At 36.0% G+C, this 15,461-nt stretch overlaps 2 protein-coding genes and 1 long non-coding RNA gene across 3 annotated transcripts; all 3 read left to right on the forward strand.

Moving 5' to 3' along the window:
• Positions 1–422: 422 nt before the first annotated feature.
• On the forward strand, positions 423–4,319 carry LOC144847984 (betaine--homocysteine S-methyltransferase 1-like). Its single transcript, XM_078704625.1, has 9 exons — positions 423–469; positions 720–815; positions 1,148–1,209; positions 1,570–1,760; positions 2,147–2,335; positions 2,436–2,547; positions 2,999–3,189; positions 3,300–3,381; positions 3,698–4,319. Exons 3-9 carry the CDS (start codon positions 1,191–1,193, stop codon positions 3,964–3,966), a joined length of 1,053 nt encoding a protein of 350 aa, XP_078560751.1. The 5' UTR covers positions 423–469; positions 720–815; positions 1,148–1,190; the 3' UTR covers positions 3,967–4,319.
• An 869-nt stretch (positions 4,320–5,188) lies between these two features.
• On the forward strand, positions 5,189–9,399 carry LOC144847983 (betaine--homocysteine S-methyltransferase 1-like). Its single transcript, XM_078704624.1, has 8 exons — positions 5,189–5,249; positions 5,744–5,807; positions 6,014–6,204; positions 6,391–6,579; positions 6,946–7,057; positions 7,164–7,354; positions 8,328–8,409; positions 9,048–9,399. The coding sequence occupies exons 2-8, from the start codon at positions 5,789–5,791 to the stop codon at positions 9,314–9,316; spliced, it is 1,053 nt and encodes a 350-aa protein (XP_078560750.1). The 5' UTR covers positions 5,189–5,249; positions 5,744–5,788; the 3' UTR covers positions 9,317–9,399.
• A 1,107-nt stretch (positions 9,400–10,506) lies between these two features.
• On the forward strand, positions 10,507–13,153 carry LOC144848596 (uncharacterized). The gene is made up of 4 exons (XR_013613886.1): positions 10,507–10,655; positions 11,348–11,424; positions 12,047–12,161; positions 12,972–13,153. It is a non-coding gene; the product is annotated as an uncharacterized LOC144848596 (long non-coding RNA).
• The last annotated feature ends 2,308 nt before the right edge of the window (positions 13,154–15,461 follow it).

Raw genomic sequence — 15,461 nt, forward strand, 5'->3', positions numbered from 1 at the left:
TATTTATTTAGGTCTGCTGCTAGCTGAAAGAAATTGCGTCTTGTTGTACTTTATTTTAATACAATAGAATCCATAGTAACAAGTGTCCCCTTATTAGAGGTATCCCTAGAATAGACATTGGCTATAGTGTGTTAATAGTAATACTTCTATTCCTTATATGTTTGCCATAAAAGAGTCCCCTTAAAGGACAACTTGACCGAGGACTCATGACGTAAATTTTGCGATGCACCTGTGACGTCACAGCAATTTACGGCGACGGCTGTACGGCGAGCGCGTGCGGCGATATCCTTAATCTAGCGATGGTTCTGAAATCATATGTACATCCCTAATACGTTGTTAAAGTATGGTCCTCGGTCAAGTTGTTCTTTAAGTAGGTGTCCCAAAGAATAGGTTGCATAATCTACTCATGAAGGATTTCTCCATGATGATCTCTGTAATTCATTGTCACGGTTGCATGCAACTGCACTAAGTGAGGATCTTTATTGTATTTGGACAATTAGGCCTATAGTAATAGTAGACCTAGATATAAGCTATAATACAATATATACATTGTTTATTTATTCCTAAGGCTGTATGCCCGAATAATAGCCCTCCTAGTGGTACAAAAGCGTAACGTATAATTCCTAGGCCAACTTTAGATCATAACCGGTTGAGTGTGTCGCTATCTGTTTAGACCTGGTGTTAAGTGTATCTCAACCTGTACATTTGTATATCATTAGGTACGTCACTATACTTGTTTTATACAACATACTGGTATTTAGTCATTAATTCACTCGGGCTGGAACTCGCCACGCATTGGTACCGATAGATTTAAGGTTTGTGTTCATTTTTCTAGGGGTTCGTTAATATTTATTGTAGGTCATGTAGATTATGTCTAACAGAATGCCCAGGGACCGTTTTAATGTGACCTGTGTCACACATACATACTGCACGTGATTCCCATGGACCGCAATAAATATGCCATACAACTATTTATGTTTTTTTCTCAAATAATATTGCTTGTCTATAATATAGCTTCCCTTCGCTGCAATATGGCGTAGCCTAATTGAAAGTAATTAAGTATATGGAGCTTTTAAATACTTTTGTCGGAATAAGGTCCACATAAAACCATACCCGTAACATTCTGTTATCTTTCGTATTGACTTAGAAGTGTTTGCTACTGATAATAATATTAGTTCAACTTGAGAATAATGGAGAAGAACATTAAAGGTAGGCCCTGTATAGTTTATTCAATAAATATGTTGTTGATCCACACGTGACACATGGATCATCATGATTCTCCAACAATATTAGTTTGTAGGCCTACATCGATTATTAAGTAATCTTTAATTCATGGAATATTAAACATGTTATCGCTAAACCCTCAATTTATAGAATTGTGTTCGCAACCTTCGACCCCATCTCGGCTCTGCGTGAAACCGCCTAAATATATTGCGTACGGGTATATAGACGACTTAGCAATAAAACAAACATTTAATAAAGATCTCAACTCCTTTTATGCATTGCTAACCATACCATAGATAATGTATACTCAGAATGTTAATTTAATGTAAATAATTATGTTTTAAGGGCTTGTGGAACGCCTTCAGGATGGTGAAAATGTTATAGTTGCGGAGGGATACTTGTTTGTCTTCCAACGTCGTTGTTATTTAAAGGCCGGGGCATTTGTCCCGGAAGTGGTTCTGGAACACCCTCAGTTGGTCAAAGAACAGTACAGGGAATTCGTGAGAGCTGGTAGCGATGTTGTACTAGCATTTACTGTAAGAATACCATAAGCTTTGTTCAATTCCACGAAGACGCCTTCGCAACGACTAAGGTCTGTCTACAATATCAAACTATAGTTTGAAAAAAAGTGTGATGTGCCCAAATATGGTAGTGATATGTCCAAATGTGGTACACAGTGACATCATAAAGTCCATGTGTACATCCCATTTTTTGTCACAAATGGTTTGATAATGTAAACAGAGCTTTAGCGCAAGAAAATGACAAGAAAACGGTTTGGATAATCCATCGCGTTAAAATTACGTTACGCTTACTGTCTCTCCGTTACGTCTTAGTGGAAAACCAAGTTTTATTCAAGAAGACATATTTTGTTATTGTGCATCTTTACATAAAAGTGTTTACCGTTTTCTCTTGTTTTTGTTAGTACTATGCACATCGTGAAAAGATGCGCGTGATTGGTCGAGAAAACGTCGTAGTAGAGGCAAACAAAACAGCACTACGTTTAGCAAGAGAAGTAGCAGACGAGACTGGAACGTTGATGGCGGGAAATATTTGTAATACAACTTTATATGACAAAAACGACAAGAATGATGACGTAATGAATATTTTTAAGGTACACGTAGCTTTTAATATAATGTTTAAGACATTGTACTAATTTTAAAAGAATTTTTTATTTGGAAATATTTACCTGTTGTGCATACATTTTTAAATAGGAACAAATTGAGTGGGCTATGGAATTCAATGCAGATTTCATAGTGGGAGAAACATTTAACCAACACGGCGAAGCAATGATGGCATTAGAGGCGATAAAGACATACGGAAAAGGTAACGGTTTTTGTTACTGATAAATTTGGGGCAAGCTAGACGTTTTCGTGCTTTTATGGATATGAACTGCTATAGGCCTATTACACTATCGTAGCTGTACCAAAAGTCCCAAAGAACCTCAATCAACAGCACTCGTATCCGCTTCAGTGACCATTTCAAAATGAACCGCCATAGTTCGTCTAATTACTACAGTACGGTGGCGGCGGCGCTTAAAGAAGTGCGTGCTCCGTTTCTTTGACGACAGCGACGCTTATTAGACCAATGCCATTTGCCTTGATGAAACAACAGTGTTTATGATTCGACAGAGATTTGTTTGGCTCAGTGCTTATTTCGCTGCAGCACTCAGGCCTATTTGTTCAGCGAAGTACTTATTTGTTTTCGGCGCAGCGCTTGTTCGCCGAAGCGCTTATTTGACAATGCGATGATCATCCGGTATAATGAATATTTTCAGTGCCTGCAGTGATAACAATGTCGTCACACAAATTTAACGTCAACGGTGACGTCGGTACAATGGATGGCTACACTCTTCAGGATTGTTGTAAACTATTAGAAGACGCCGGTGCTGCCGTGGTTGGTTTAAACTGCACACGTGGTCCTTCAACAATGCTACCAATTATGGAAAAAATAAGGAAAACTTGCAAGGTATTCTTTCAGTATTAATTATAATTGAAGCATTACCTGAAAATGTACCGAATGCTCAATATGTAGGCCTAAGCCTACCGGTATAAGATCGCTTGTTTTTCATTTTGCAGGGTCCAATTGCCGCTTTGCCAGCGGCATACAGGACGACAAAAGAAGAGCCAACGTATCAGTCTCTGACGGATCCAACCGACGGTATGTACCTAATCTCACAGCGAGTAATTTTACACAAATTTCAATTGCATCGTGTGGATATTTTCCGTCAACCAAGTAATTCGCAAATTCATTTCGATTGCGACTAAGTTACCGTAGGCCTAATTAAACATGATATAGGCCTACATGATCGCTTTTAACTCATCTTTCCTTTCCGACAACTTAAATTTGTTTAGCGTTTGTGATCAATCATCAAGCCCAAAATCGTTTGGTTGAGCTAACAGTTTAGGCCTACACACGTACACCTATAACATTTTCGTTCGCCGCCTTCAAAATAATCGCATTGTTTATGTTATAGGAACGAAGTTGTTCCCAGATGACCTGGAATGCCGAGCCTCTTGTTGCAAAGACTTCTTTGAGTTTGGAAAGAAGTGTAAAGAGATCGGAATCCAGTATGTCGGTATCTGCTGCGGCAACGAGTCCAAGTTCACCCGAAGTCTTGCGGAATCTTTCGGGCGTAAACCAGACGCATGCCGTTATAATACTGATATGTCGCAAAGTTATGTATATGGAAGTGGTTCGTCATTTAAGGCCTGCTATACCGTTGATCTTAAAGGAGTAATGTAAATACATGGCGGCCATATTGGAAACATTAACGTGTGTACTACATTATTGCATCACGTAAAATGTGATAAGATTGAAAAGCTTAGGGAGGTATTCAATAAAATTTCAAGCTTAGGGAGGCATTCATTAAATGAATTAAATTCTAAACAGTGCACTATTTTCTATACAATAAACTATTGTCATTCAATCAATTTATTTTAGTCAGCAGCTAACATTTAAACGTGTGTCTTTTTTGTCCTGTTACTTTTATTTGAATAATTGGTCCGGTTGGCTGCCTCATGATTGTATTGGGACAATAGTAGACCTCGATAAGATAAAGTTATAGTGTAATAGGTCGCTATAGTACAATATATTTTAACATTTTGGTTTAATTTTATGCGGAATAGTATGTTATAAAAGCATATTGTCTAACCCAGGTCAACGTTAACTGCGTATCTCAACCGGCGTAAAACTCTATTTTTTATTGTTTACGTACGCTCTGTAAATCATTATTTTAGTTTTTAATTTAGAGTAGGCCTAAATAATTCCTACTGGTTTGATACAGTTTGTTTAGCTCTGATCGACTGATCGTGTTGCAGCCACAGATAAACCCTTTGATCTATGTTGTTAGATTGCCTTGGTGTTACCGCCGTTAATATTTATTAGACAGGATGGAAACTGAACATATCTGTATTAAAAAGCATACAAATAAGCCGGTCGCCATATTTGTGTACGGTCTGCCTGATTGTCATAAAATGAAAGGACTACTATGTGTGCATTATGTATACGCAGGAACATCTTTACGGTAGGCCTATGGATTACGGTAGGCCTATGGATTACGGTAGGCCTATGGATTACGGTAGGCCTATGGATTACGGTAGGCCTATGGATTACGGTAGGCCTATGGATTACGGTAGGCCTATGGATTACGGTAGGCCTATGGATTACTGCGAATTAGTACTGTCATCTATAAATTAACTATAATGTAATGAATATACAGTAGTCATTTTTTCATCATCAATTCAGTGTATCCGGTATTTTGTCCGGTCTGTTAACGAAGTTATTTGAATTATTTTTAGGCCTAAATAATTAACTTGCTTGAGGCAACGGAAATTAAATATATTAGATAATATGAAATTCCCAGGTCAGCACATACGCGGTTAAATTGTACTTTGAACCAGCTTAAACCAGTTTTAAATGAATGGGTTGTTGTTATTTTTTTTATAATTTGGCAGATCACAAAGAGGCACTATTTGTTGTTGCAAAACCTCCCTGCTTTCTGCTTTAGGAGTATTCAAAGTTGCAAGGTTTGTAATACAACTATATGTTTTTATTTTATCTAGGGTGTTTCATTTTGTAATTTTCTCTTTTTGTTATGTTATTTATACTGCCTGTTTTAAAATCCATTTTTACATGTGACTAAAACACGGTTAAAGTCGTCATGTGTATAACATTGAATGGAATCGAACCCACTTAGATAGTGTGAAAGAAAATAATGATGGGTGTTCGACTCGCAACAATTCATGCCAGACTTTCATTGAATACACGTGTATTTAAAGCCTTGCACTAGCAAACTACATTTTTGTTTACAAACTCGAAAACGGTGTGCAAACTAATGGACTTCTGTAAACTTTGTCGACTGGCGTCACTAAACTGGCAAAATTTGTTGCAATATGGCGTAATCTTTAGACCATAGGTCTTTTAGAATTTTCTGTTTAAGTTGTAATATTTTATGATTTCGTATTTGCATATATTTTATATCCCTAACCGTCATTGTATCTCTCGTATTGTTGTACAGTAGGCCTATAGTTGTCTGGCACTGATTGAGAAGTTTGGTCACGCGATAATGGACAAGAGACCAAAAGGTATGTGTACACAAACGTGATTTAATTTGTTATGTAATATTAGATAAGATGTTCTCGTAAAACCCCAGTTTACTAATTCTGATTTATCATTATTAGTTATATGAAACAATCTAGGTGGCCTACATTACTCAACTATAACTGAGTCAAGTAAAAGTAAATTGTTTACTTTTGTAAAACCAGTAATATTCAACCTATACTTTTTTAAGGACTTGTGGAACGCCTTCAGGATGGTGAAAATGTTATAGTTGCGGAGGGATACTTGTTTGTCTTCCAACGTCGTTGTTATTTAAAGGCTGGGGCATTTGTCCCCGAAGTGGTCATTGAACACCCTGAATTGGTCAAGCAACAGTACAGAGAATTCGTGAGAGCTGGTAGCGATGTTGTACTAGCATTTACAGTAAGGATACCACAAGTGCATCAATTATTGTTCTATCCAATATTCAAGTAAAATGTTGGTTCCCATTTGGACGCAATGCCAAGTAATCTGACCAATCACGACGCAATGGATCACTGTCGCTTGTGATTGGTCAACTCCTTTGCATCCAATTTGGGAGTGATTCTCATTTTGTTCTTGTTTTGTTAGTACTACGCACATCGTGAAAAGATGCGTCTGATTGGTCGAGAAGACGTCCTAGTAGAAGCAAACAAAACAGCACTACGTTTAGCAAGAGAAGTAGCAGACGAGACTGGAACGTTGATGGCGGGAAATGTTTCAAATACTACTTTATATGAAACAAATGGGACGAATGATGCCGTGTTGAGTAGTTTCAAGGTACCTTAACGTTTAATTAGTTAATTTACAATGCATAAATTATCAATGTAAAAAAACGATAAAGGTGAAATAAAAGAAAAAAATCGCTTCGAATAAAACATGAACTCGGGTTGTCTTCATATTCATATGCAAACACCTTTCATACATTATTTCTAATGCTTGGTTCCCACAGGTACGTAACCGTGTCGCATGTAATTTGACCAATCACAACGCGATGGATCATTCGAACTGTCGCTTGTGATTGGTCACACTCACTCACTTGCGTTTTATTGTTACAATGTTTCCAAAAGTGGAAACCAAGCCTTAAGGTTGTATTTTTATTCTATTTAAAATAAAATATTTACCTTTTTTCTAATTTTTAAATAGGAACAAATTGAGTGGGCTATGGAATTCAATGCAGATTTCATAGTGGGAGAAACGTTTAGTGACCACGGCGAAGCAATGATGGCCTTAGAGGCGATAAAGACATACGGAAAAGGTAATTTTATCTGTACGTTATAGCGAACAATTATCTTTTTGTCTTTTATTAAGTTCTACATCGGCCGTTTATTCAATCATTTATAGTATAGTTATATAATATTCAGTTCCCGCAGTGATAACAATGGCGTCACACAAATTTGACGTCAACGGTGACGTCGGTACAATGGATGGCTACACTCTTCAAGATTGTTGCAAACTATTAGAAGACGCCGGTGCTGCCGTGGTTGGTTTAAACTGCACACGTGGTCCTTCAACAATGCTACCAATTATGGAAAAAATTAGGAAAACTTGCAAGGTATTCTGTCAGTGTTAATTTCTATATTGGGATTACTCAGCAATTTCTTTCTGGCGTTTTGATTGAGCTTCTTGCTTGTTTTATTTGTAGCTCCATTGAGATCCGGCCATTTTTTCAGTTATTTGATAATTTCTACTGCTTGTGTCATTTTTTTATCTGACTAATCTGTAATCCTGTGAAACCTCAGGAAAATGTAATGACACGACACATCTATTTATTCCATAAAACTAAGGATATGTACAAAGATGTCATAAAAACTTTATGGAAAAGGGAACTCAAAATAAGCAAAGCCTTTAAATCGAGACCCTTAAAAAAGAAGGTAATAAGAAGTTATTAATATCAATAGCAATAAAAACAAGAATAAAATTAATTACTTTAAAAGAAGATGATAAATAGTGAAATAAGTTTGTTAAGCGTGGTTCCCACTAGAACGCAACGCAACGTAACGCAGCGACGTATCGAACGCAAAGTGCTGTATTGCGTAATCACAAGTAGGAACGGACGATGCAATAGTGCTGCAAACATCGAAGGTTTGATTTAACGCACGCAGGCGGGGGCAAAAGCAATGATTGGAAGGGCATTTTCTTAAGTTGCGTAGATTGCGTTACGTTGCGTCGCTAGTGGGAACCAAGCTTTACACAAATCACAGGCACAAAACTTAAACAATAATAGGACGTACAGTGGAATATTTATTATAATTTATCATAAATATTTGGTGTGAGACTTTCCAGAACACTCCGAGCAATATCCAACGAGGTGCCTTCCACTAAAGCTTAGTTCCCACTAGATACTCAACGTAACGCAACATACGCAACGTGATGTTTGCAGCACTATTGCATCGTCGGTTCCCACTTGTGATTACGCAATACAGCACTTTGCGTCAATACGTCGCTGCGTTGCGTTCTAGTGGGAACCACGCTTAACGTAATTCGCATCACCTGTTTGTTATAACTTACCGTACTGTATTTTGCAGGGCCCGATTGCCGCTCTACCAGTGGCATACAGAACAACAAAAGAAGAGCCAACATTTCAGTCTTTGACGGATCCATCTGACGGTTTGTCCCTCATTTAATTTTCATTTAATTTCATTTATTCACATTTACTTAGTCATTGCAAGGATCTTACATACATACATACATATGGGATCCTCCTCTTCTACGTCGTAGAACTGGAGTCGAAAACCTATTCCGCAATAAATAGCCTACTAAGGTGTTCGTTAAGAATTTTCTTCGATTGTGTAATTGCTTTGGCTTGCCTGATTTCCATACTTAAAATACAAGAGATTTTAATCCACGGATCACGATAGTACCGTCTTGTTGGAACAGCAAACAGCATCTTTTTTTGTAATTGATGTATTCGGTCCTCTACAGATATGACCAACGTATCGGATATACTGACTGTATATGCAGTCCCTCAAGGAAGATGTTCCAACAATTTCACATATCCTTTTGTTGGAATATACAAGTCTGTAGATATCCTCATCTTGCACTTAGAAGTTTACAAAGTTTTGAATTTATATTGTAGTTTATAACTTTCTCATTTTAGTTTATATGTAGGCATACGATGTTACCGTTCGGTTCGGTTCCGTTCGGTTTGGTTCGGTTCCGTTCGGTTTCTATTAATTTTGTGTTTGCCGTCAAAGTTGTTCAAAAAGTATGACGACCTGTTGATAATCGCACTGTTTATGTTATAGGATCAAGAATATTTCCTGATGATCTGGAATGCCGAACCTCTTGTTGCAAAGACTTCTTTGAGTTTGGAAAGAAGTGTAAAGAGATCGGAATCCAGTATGTCGGTATCTGCTGCGGCAACGCGTGCAAGTTCACCCGAAGTCTTGCGGAATCTTTGGGACGTAAACCAGACGCAAGCCGTTATTCAACTGATATGTCGCAACATTATACATTTGGAAGCGATTCTTCATTTAGAAAATGTTATACTGTTGACCTTAAATCAGCAATTTAAATAAAGCATATCGAATGAAGAACAAGTAGTTCTCGAGAAAATGCAATTTCAGTTGAAAATTCTGTCCTATCTTTTAACATTCAGGTCTGAAAATAATACTAAAAAGTGGTCCGGATTGCCTCCAAAATTTAAAATTTAATGGACTTGTCATTGACCACACATCTATCTCCTTGGCGGAGGTAAATAAACCAATCTTGAACAAGACTCCTTAAAAAAGTTGCTGTTAAGGCTAGTACGATAGCTAAAAATAAATGGACAGTCATTCAGTTGTAGTCGTTTTTTTTTTGCATTTCTTAAGTGATTGGTGATCTAGTCTGTTATCTAACTGTTTAACTAAATCCTGTCCGACTTTGTTCAACAAGAAAATGAAAAATTCAGAAAGACGGAGTAGTTCTTTAAAGCCTGTTTTCCTGTCGACGTTATTCGACGCTATCGTCGTTGGTCGTTAACAGTTCAACGACGATCGTTTGAAAACAATCAAGTTGAAATGATAACGATAGCGAGTACCTTTTCCTGTAAATCGTTAACATTTCAATGATTACGTATACGCCGATTATTGTTAACGATAGCGTCGAATAACGTCGACAGGAAAACAGGCTTAAACCAACCAGCATGTTCGTGTTTTGTATTCTATATAGATAGGCCTATATAAATAATCAATTAAGGATAAATAAGAGAATAAGAATAGAATATAGTAGAGTCATATGGACTGCACGCACATGATGTGTGCTATTGATTAAAGAAATTAGGTTTCACCATGAATCAGGACCATCTGTGTACGCGCGCGTACGTGATAGCTGCATGCAGCATGGAGCTTAACTCTATATGGTTGTAGTAGATAAACACATTGATTTGTAAAACAAATTTTGATTATATGACATTACAGATCTGTAAACATTGTAATACAAACGTATTGAGTTAATGTTGACATCTGTTTCTGTTTATTTCATCCGTATTATGTAGTTATTTAAAATAACTAAAATAACTACATAAAATAATTGTAATCTTCCAATATTTACCAGCGATAACTGTGATGGTGATGACCTTTTAGATGTAAACTTTATTTTTTCATAACATGGCGTGACGTTTAGATGTAAACTGCTTACACTACCAGATTGATGTAAATGATATCTTATTGATTAGGTTGAATACCAATCATCTGTTGATATTGATCGATTATTGTTTTATGTTTGTAGAACGTGCTGAATACAGTCACGTATGGTCCCTCGTAACCCAGAAAATTGCTATAAAAACGCAATCTCGCAGATGCTTTGCATTCAAGAAGAAGTTTCGTCTGATATTGTTTCTGATTTATTCGGCAGCCTCAACATAATTTAAGGTATGACTCGATCGGGTAATAGCTTATTTTCTTCAAAATCTTTTTTATTGTTTATTTTCATGTTATCATAAAATTGTTTTATTCTCGGCTACTTTGTACGATTTTGTTTTTATTAAAAAGTAGTCAGATGTATTATCAGATATGTTCTTCTCTAACTTGAAGACTCACTGAGACATGGGTCGGGTAGGCCTTTTCACCTCAATTGGTTGTGCAATTTGTATTTTTTGATTATGTGCAATTAATACAACTTAATCTGTTGTAGTTTAAGGTTATTTAAGGGGGCGCTTCATTAGCCACTTAACCTTATTGAAATTTCCAAATTTTCATAATTAATTTTTTTAAAATAAAAACTCTTACTGATCGTTTTTAAGTATTGCGAATAAGTTTTCCACTAAAACACAACAATAATGCAGAAAGTAGTCCAAGATGCACCACAAGCAGAAATAATATATTGTTATGTGAATGGAGTAGAATAGTTTATATATGTGTAATATTATTGTTAAGAATTAACTAATTCAACTCAGGTGAAATGTTGATTCATTTTAATGACTTTTGGTAAAAAATTAAATCTACTTTTTATAATGTTACTAGTACTCCTCTAAAAATTTGACCTAAACATGTTTCTTTGCTGTAACATGGGAAAGGTTTAGATTTCGGTATACGGCCACTAATTGCAGTCTTACGTGTTTCAGGATGAATAAAGTAACAGGAGTCCTCTTGATTGCACTCTGCATGGTTCTGGTAACTGGATGTTACGCTCGAAGTCAAGGTAAGTTATCAACACTAGGAATGTTTTTTGTTTTCATACACATCCAACAGTGAGCACAAACTCGCCCATTACAGGATGGATAAGCTATTTTATAATTTATCCGCGTGCTTATAAACTAAGTCTCATTTGAGGCTTAGGGAGTTGAGTTGAAAGAGTCGTGAGTTACAACCCTGGCACTAGGTCAGGATTGAACCCCGTGCCTTGGGATAGGAAGGCAAGCACGTTAACCACCACCACACTACAGCTCCACTACAACACAATGTTACAATGTTCATGCTGCTCTAAAGCTCTATTCACACTATCAAACATGATAATAAATGTGCCCATATATGGACATGATGACATCATATCACTACCATATTTGGGAATATCACTACCAAACTAGTTTGATAGTGTAGATATAGCTTAATATTTCTCCCCTACGCGCGCAACATACACATCGTTGGACAATTAACTTGCGTCGCGTTTACATCGTTATAAACGCGTTTGTTCTACGACGTAACGCACCATCTAATTACGCCTGACGAAAACAAAAACAATTGTACTTATAGGCCTACATTTGAATTATACTTTTCAATACTGTAATGTTTATCGTTTTATGCATTTGTATAAATATTCGTAGGTAATCCTGATAGAAACAGAGGTCAAATGTTGTGCCAGGATGGCGACGGTGACTATTTCTTTTGTCAAACCGAAAATGGTCGAAACTGCATGAATGAACGGAAAAAACCGGCTGGGTAAGTGCTGTTAAAGTTTACATAATATAAACCTCTGTCTACACTATCAAACTTTAATCCTGTTTTCCTGTCTACGTTATTCGACGCTATCGTCGTTGGTCGTTAACAGTTCAACGACGATCAAGTTGAAATGATAACGATCAAGTTGAAATGATAACGATAGCGAGTACTTTTTCTGTAAATCGTTAGCATTTCAATGTTTACGTAGAAGATCGCCGATTATTGTTAACGATAGATAGGAAAACAGGCTTTATGTGACAAAAAATGTGATGTGCCCATATATGGACATGATGATGTCATACCACTACCATATTTAAGCATATCACTTCCATATTTGGGCACATCCTAGTTTGATAGTGTTGACAGAGCTTAAGATTTATCGTAAATAGTGTGCGCGACGCATGGTGGGAAGGATTTGGGAGCAAACGTCACGATGCGTACGTACGTGATTTGTTATTTGTACGTACGCGTCGTGACGTTTGATCCCAAACCCTTTCCATCATGCATTGTGCAATGACGTTCCTCGCGAAATCAAACTATTTGCGATAAATTATTGAAAATTGAACTAGATTCTAGACTATATTATGCTTTTAAGAATGTAAACCTGTAATTGCCCTGAAATTGAACTAAAACACTGCAAATTTCATTATTAGTTAATGATAATTAAAATAATTAGGCCTAGGTTTCTGTAATAATGAAAATAGGTATACGTGACGTGGCTAATGGTTAAACACGTAACGATCGCCACAATATCAAATTCATATTTTATATAATATTGCTGTTTAATATTTTTAAATTTTTTCAATTTAGTGAGCAAAATCCTGCGTCTACGCCTCCTTCATGTTCAGTGGTCAATACTAGTGGTCAAAGCTAGTGGTCAATGCTAGCGGTCAAATTAAACAATAACAATATATCGTGTAGAACTATTACCGTGTTTTATCCACGTTTGAAATTCCACTTATTCTAGATAAAAATAAAATTATTGCATTGAATGTGTATTAGTATCTTTGATTATGACATAGTAACCAATTTTCAAAAATGGCCAAAATATCGACTTTTTAAAATTCAATTATTATGCAATAATATTGCCATATATGCGCATATATTGCGTTATAATGAACTTATAGAGTCATAGTAACTAGTTTTCGAGTCTGCGCATGTTTAATATGCTATAGTAACCATTTATGTCAAAAAATAAAAGGGCTGGTTACTATAGCATAATTGACATGCGCAGAACCTATTATTCGACTTTGCGCATGTTTATTATGCCATTTATGTCAACGAATAAAAAGGTCGAAAATTGGTCATTTTTCAGAAAATGGCCAAATTTCGACCTTTTTATTTTTCGGTAAAACTAGTTACTATAGCATAATTGACATGCGCGGAGCCCATTATTCTACTCTGCGCATGTTTATTATGCTATAGTAACCATTTATGTCAAAAAATAAAAGGGTCAAAAATTGGTCATTTTTCGAAAATTTCCCTGTATAGTACAGGGATTTTTCAGAAAATGGCCAAATTTCGACCTTTTTATTTTTCGATAAAACTGGTTACTAAAGCATAATTGACATGCGCGGAGCCCATTATTCTACTCTCTGCGCATGTTTATTATGCTATAGTAACAATTTATGTCAAAAAATAAAAGGGCTGGTTATAATAACATAAATGACATGCGCAGAACCCATTATTCGACTCTGCGCATGTTTATTATGCTATAGTAACCATTTATGTCAAAAAATAAAAGGGTCGGAAATTGGTCATTTTTCGAAAATTTCCCTGTACTATAGTACAGGGATTTTTCAGAAAATGGCCAAATTTCGACCTTTTTATTTTTCGATTAGACTGCGTATTATAGCATAATTGACATACGCAGAGCCCATTATTCGACTCTGCGCAAGTTTATTATGCTATAGTAACCATTTATGTCAAAAAATAAAAGGGTCGAAAATTGGTCATTTTTCGCAAATTTCCCTGTACTATAGTACAGGGATTTTTCAGAAAATGGCCAAATTTCGACCTTTTTATTTTTCGATAAAACTGGTTACTATAGCATAATTGACATGCGCAGAGCCCATTATTTGACTCTACGCATGTTTATTATGCTATAGTAACCATTTATGTAACAAAATAAAAGGGCTGGTTACTATAGCAAAATTGACATGCGCAGAACCCATTATTCTACTCTGCGCATGTTTATTATGCTATAGTAACCATTTATGTCAAAAAATAAAAGGGTCGAAAATTGGTCATTTTTCGAAAATTTCCCTGTACTATATATAGTACAGGGATTTTTCAGAAAATGGCCAAATTTCGTCCTTTATATTTTTCGATTAAACTGGGTATTATAGCATAATTGACATGCGCAGAGCCCATTATTCGACTCTGCGCATGTTTATTATGCTATAGTAACCATTTATGTCAAAAAATAAAAGGGTAAAAAATTAGTCATTTTTCGAAAATTCCCTGTACTATAGTATAGGGATTTTTCAGAAAATGGCCAAATTTCGACCTTTTTATTTTTCGATAAAACTGGTTACTAAAGCATAATTGACATGCGCAGAGCCCATTATTCTACTCGGCGCATGTTTATTATGCTATAGTAACCATTTATGTCAAAAAATAAAAGGGCTGGTTATAATAACATAAATTACATGCGCAGAACCCATTATCCGACTCTGCGCATGTTTATTATGCTATAGTAACCATTTATGTCAAAAAATAAAAGGGTCGGAAATTGGTCATTTTTCGAAAATTTCCCTGTACTATAGTACAGGGATTTTTCAGAAAATGGCCAAATTTCGACCTTTTTATTTTTCGATAAAACTGGTTACTATAGCATAATTGACATGCGCAGAGCCCATTATTTGACTCTACGCATGTTTATTATGCTATAGTAACCATTCCCTGTACTATAGTATAGGGATTTTTCAGAAAATGGCCAAATTTCGTCCTTTATATTTTTCGATTAAACTGGGTATTATAGCATAATTGACATGCGCAGAGACCATTATTCGACTCTGCGCATGTTTATTATGCTATAGTAACCATTTATGTCAAAAAATAAAAGGGTCAAAAATTGGTCATTTTTCGAAAATTTCCCTGTACTATAGTACAGGGATTTTTCAGAAAATGGCCAAATTTCGACCTTTTTATTTTTCGATAAAACTGGTTACTATAGCATAATTGACATGCGCAGAGCCCATTATTTGACTCTACGCATGTTTATTATGCTATAGTAACCATTTATGTAACAAAATAAAAGGGCTGGTTACTATAGCAAAATTGACATGCGCAGAACCC

Source organism: Antedon bifida, chromosome 7 (assembly GCF_963402885.1).
Source record: "Antedon bifida chromosome 7, ecAntBifi1.1, whole genome shotgun sequence".
Lineage (NCBI taxonomy): Eukaryota > Metazoa > Echinodermata > Crinoidea > Comatulida > Antedonidae > Antedon > Antedon bifida.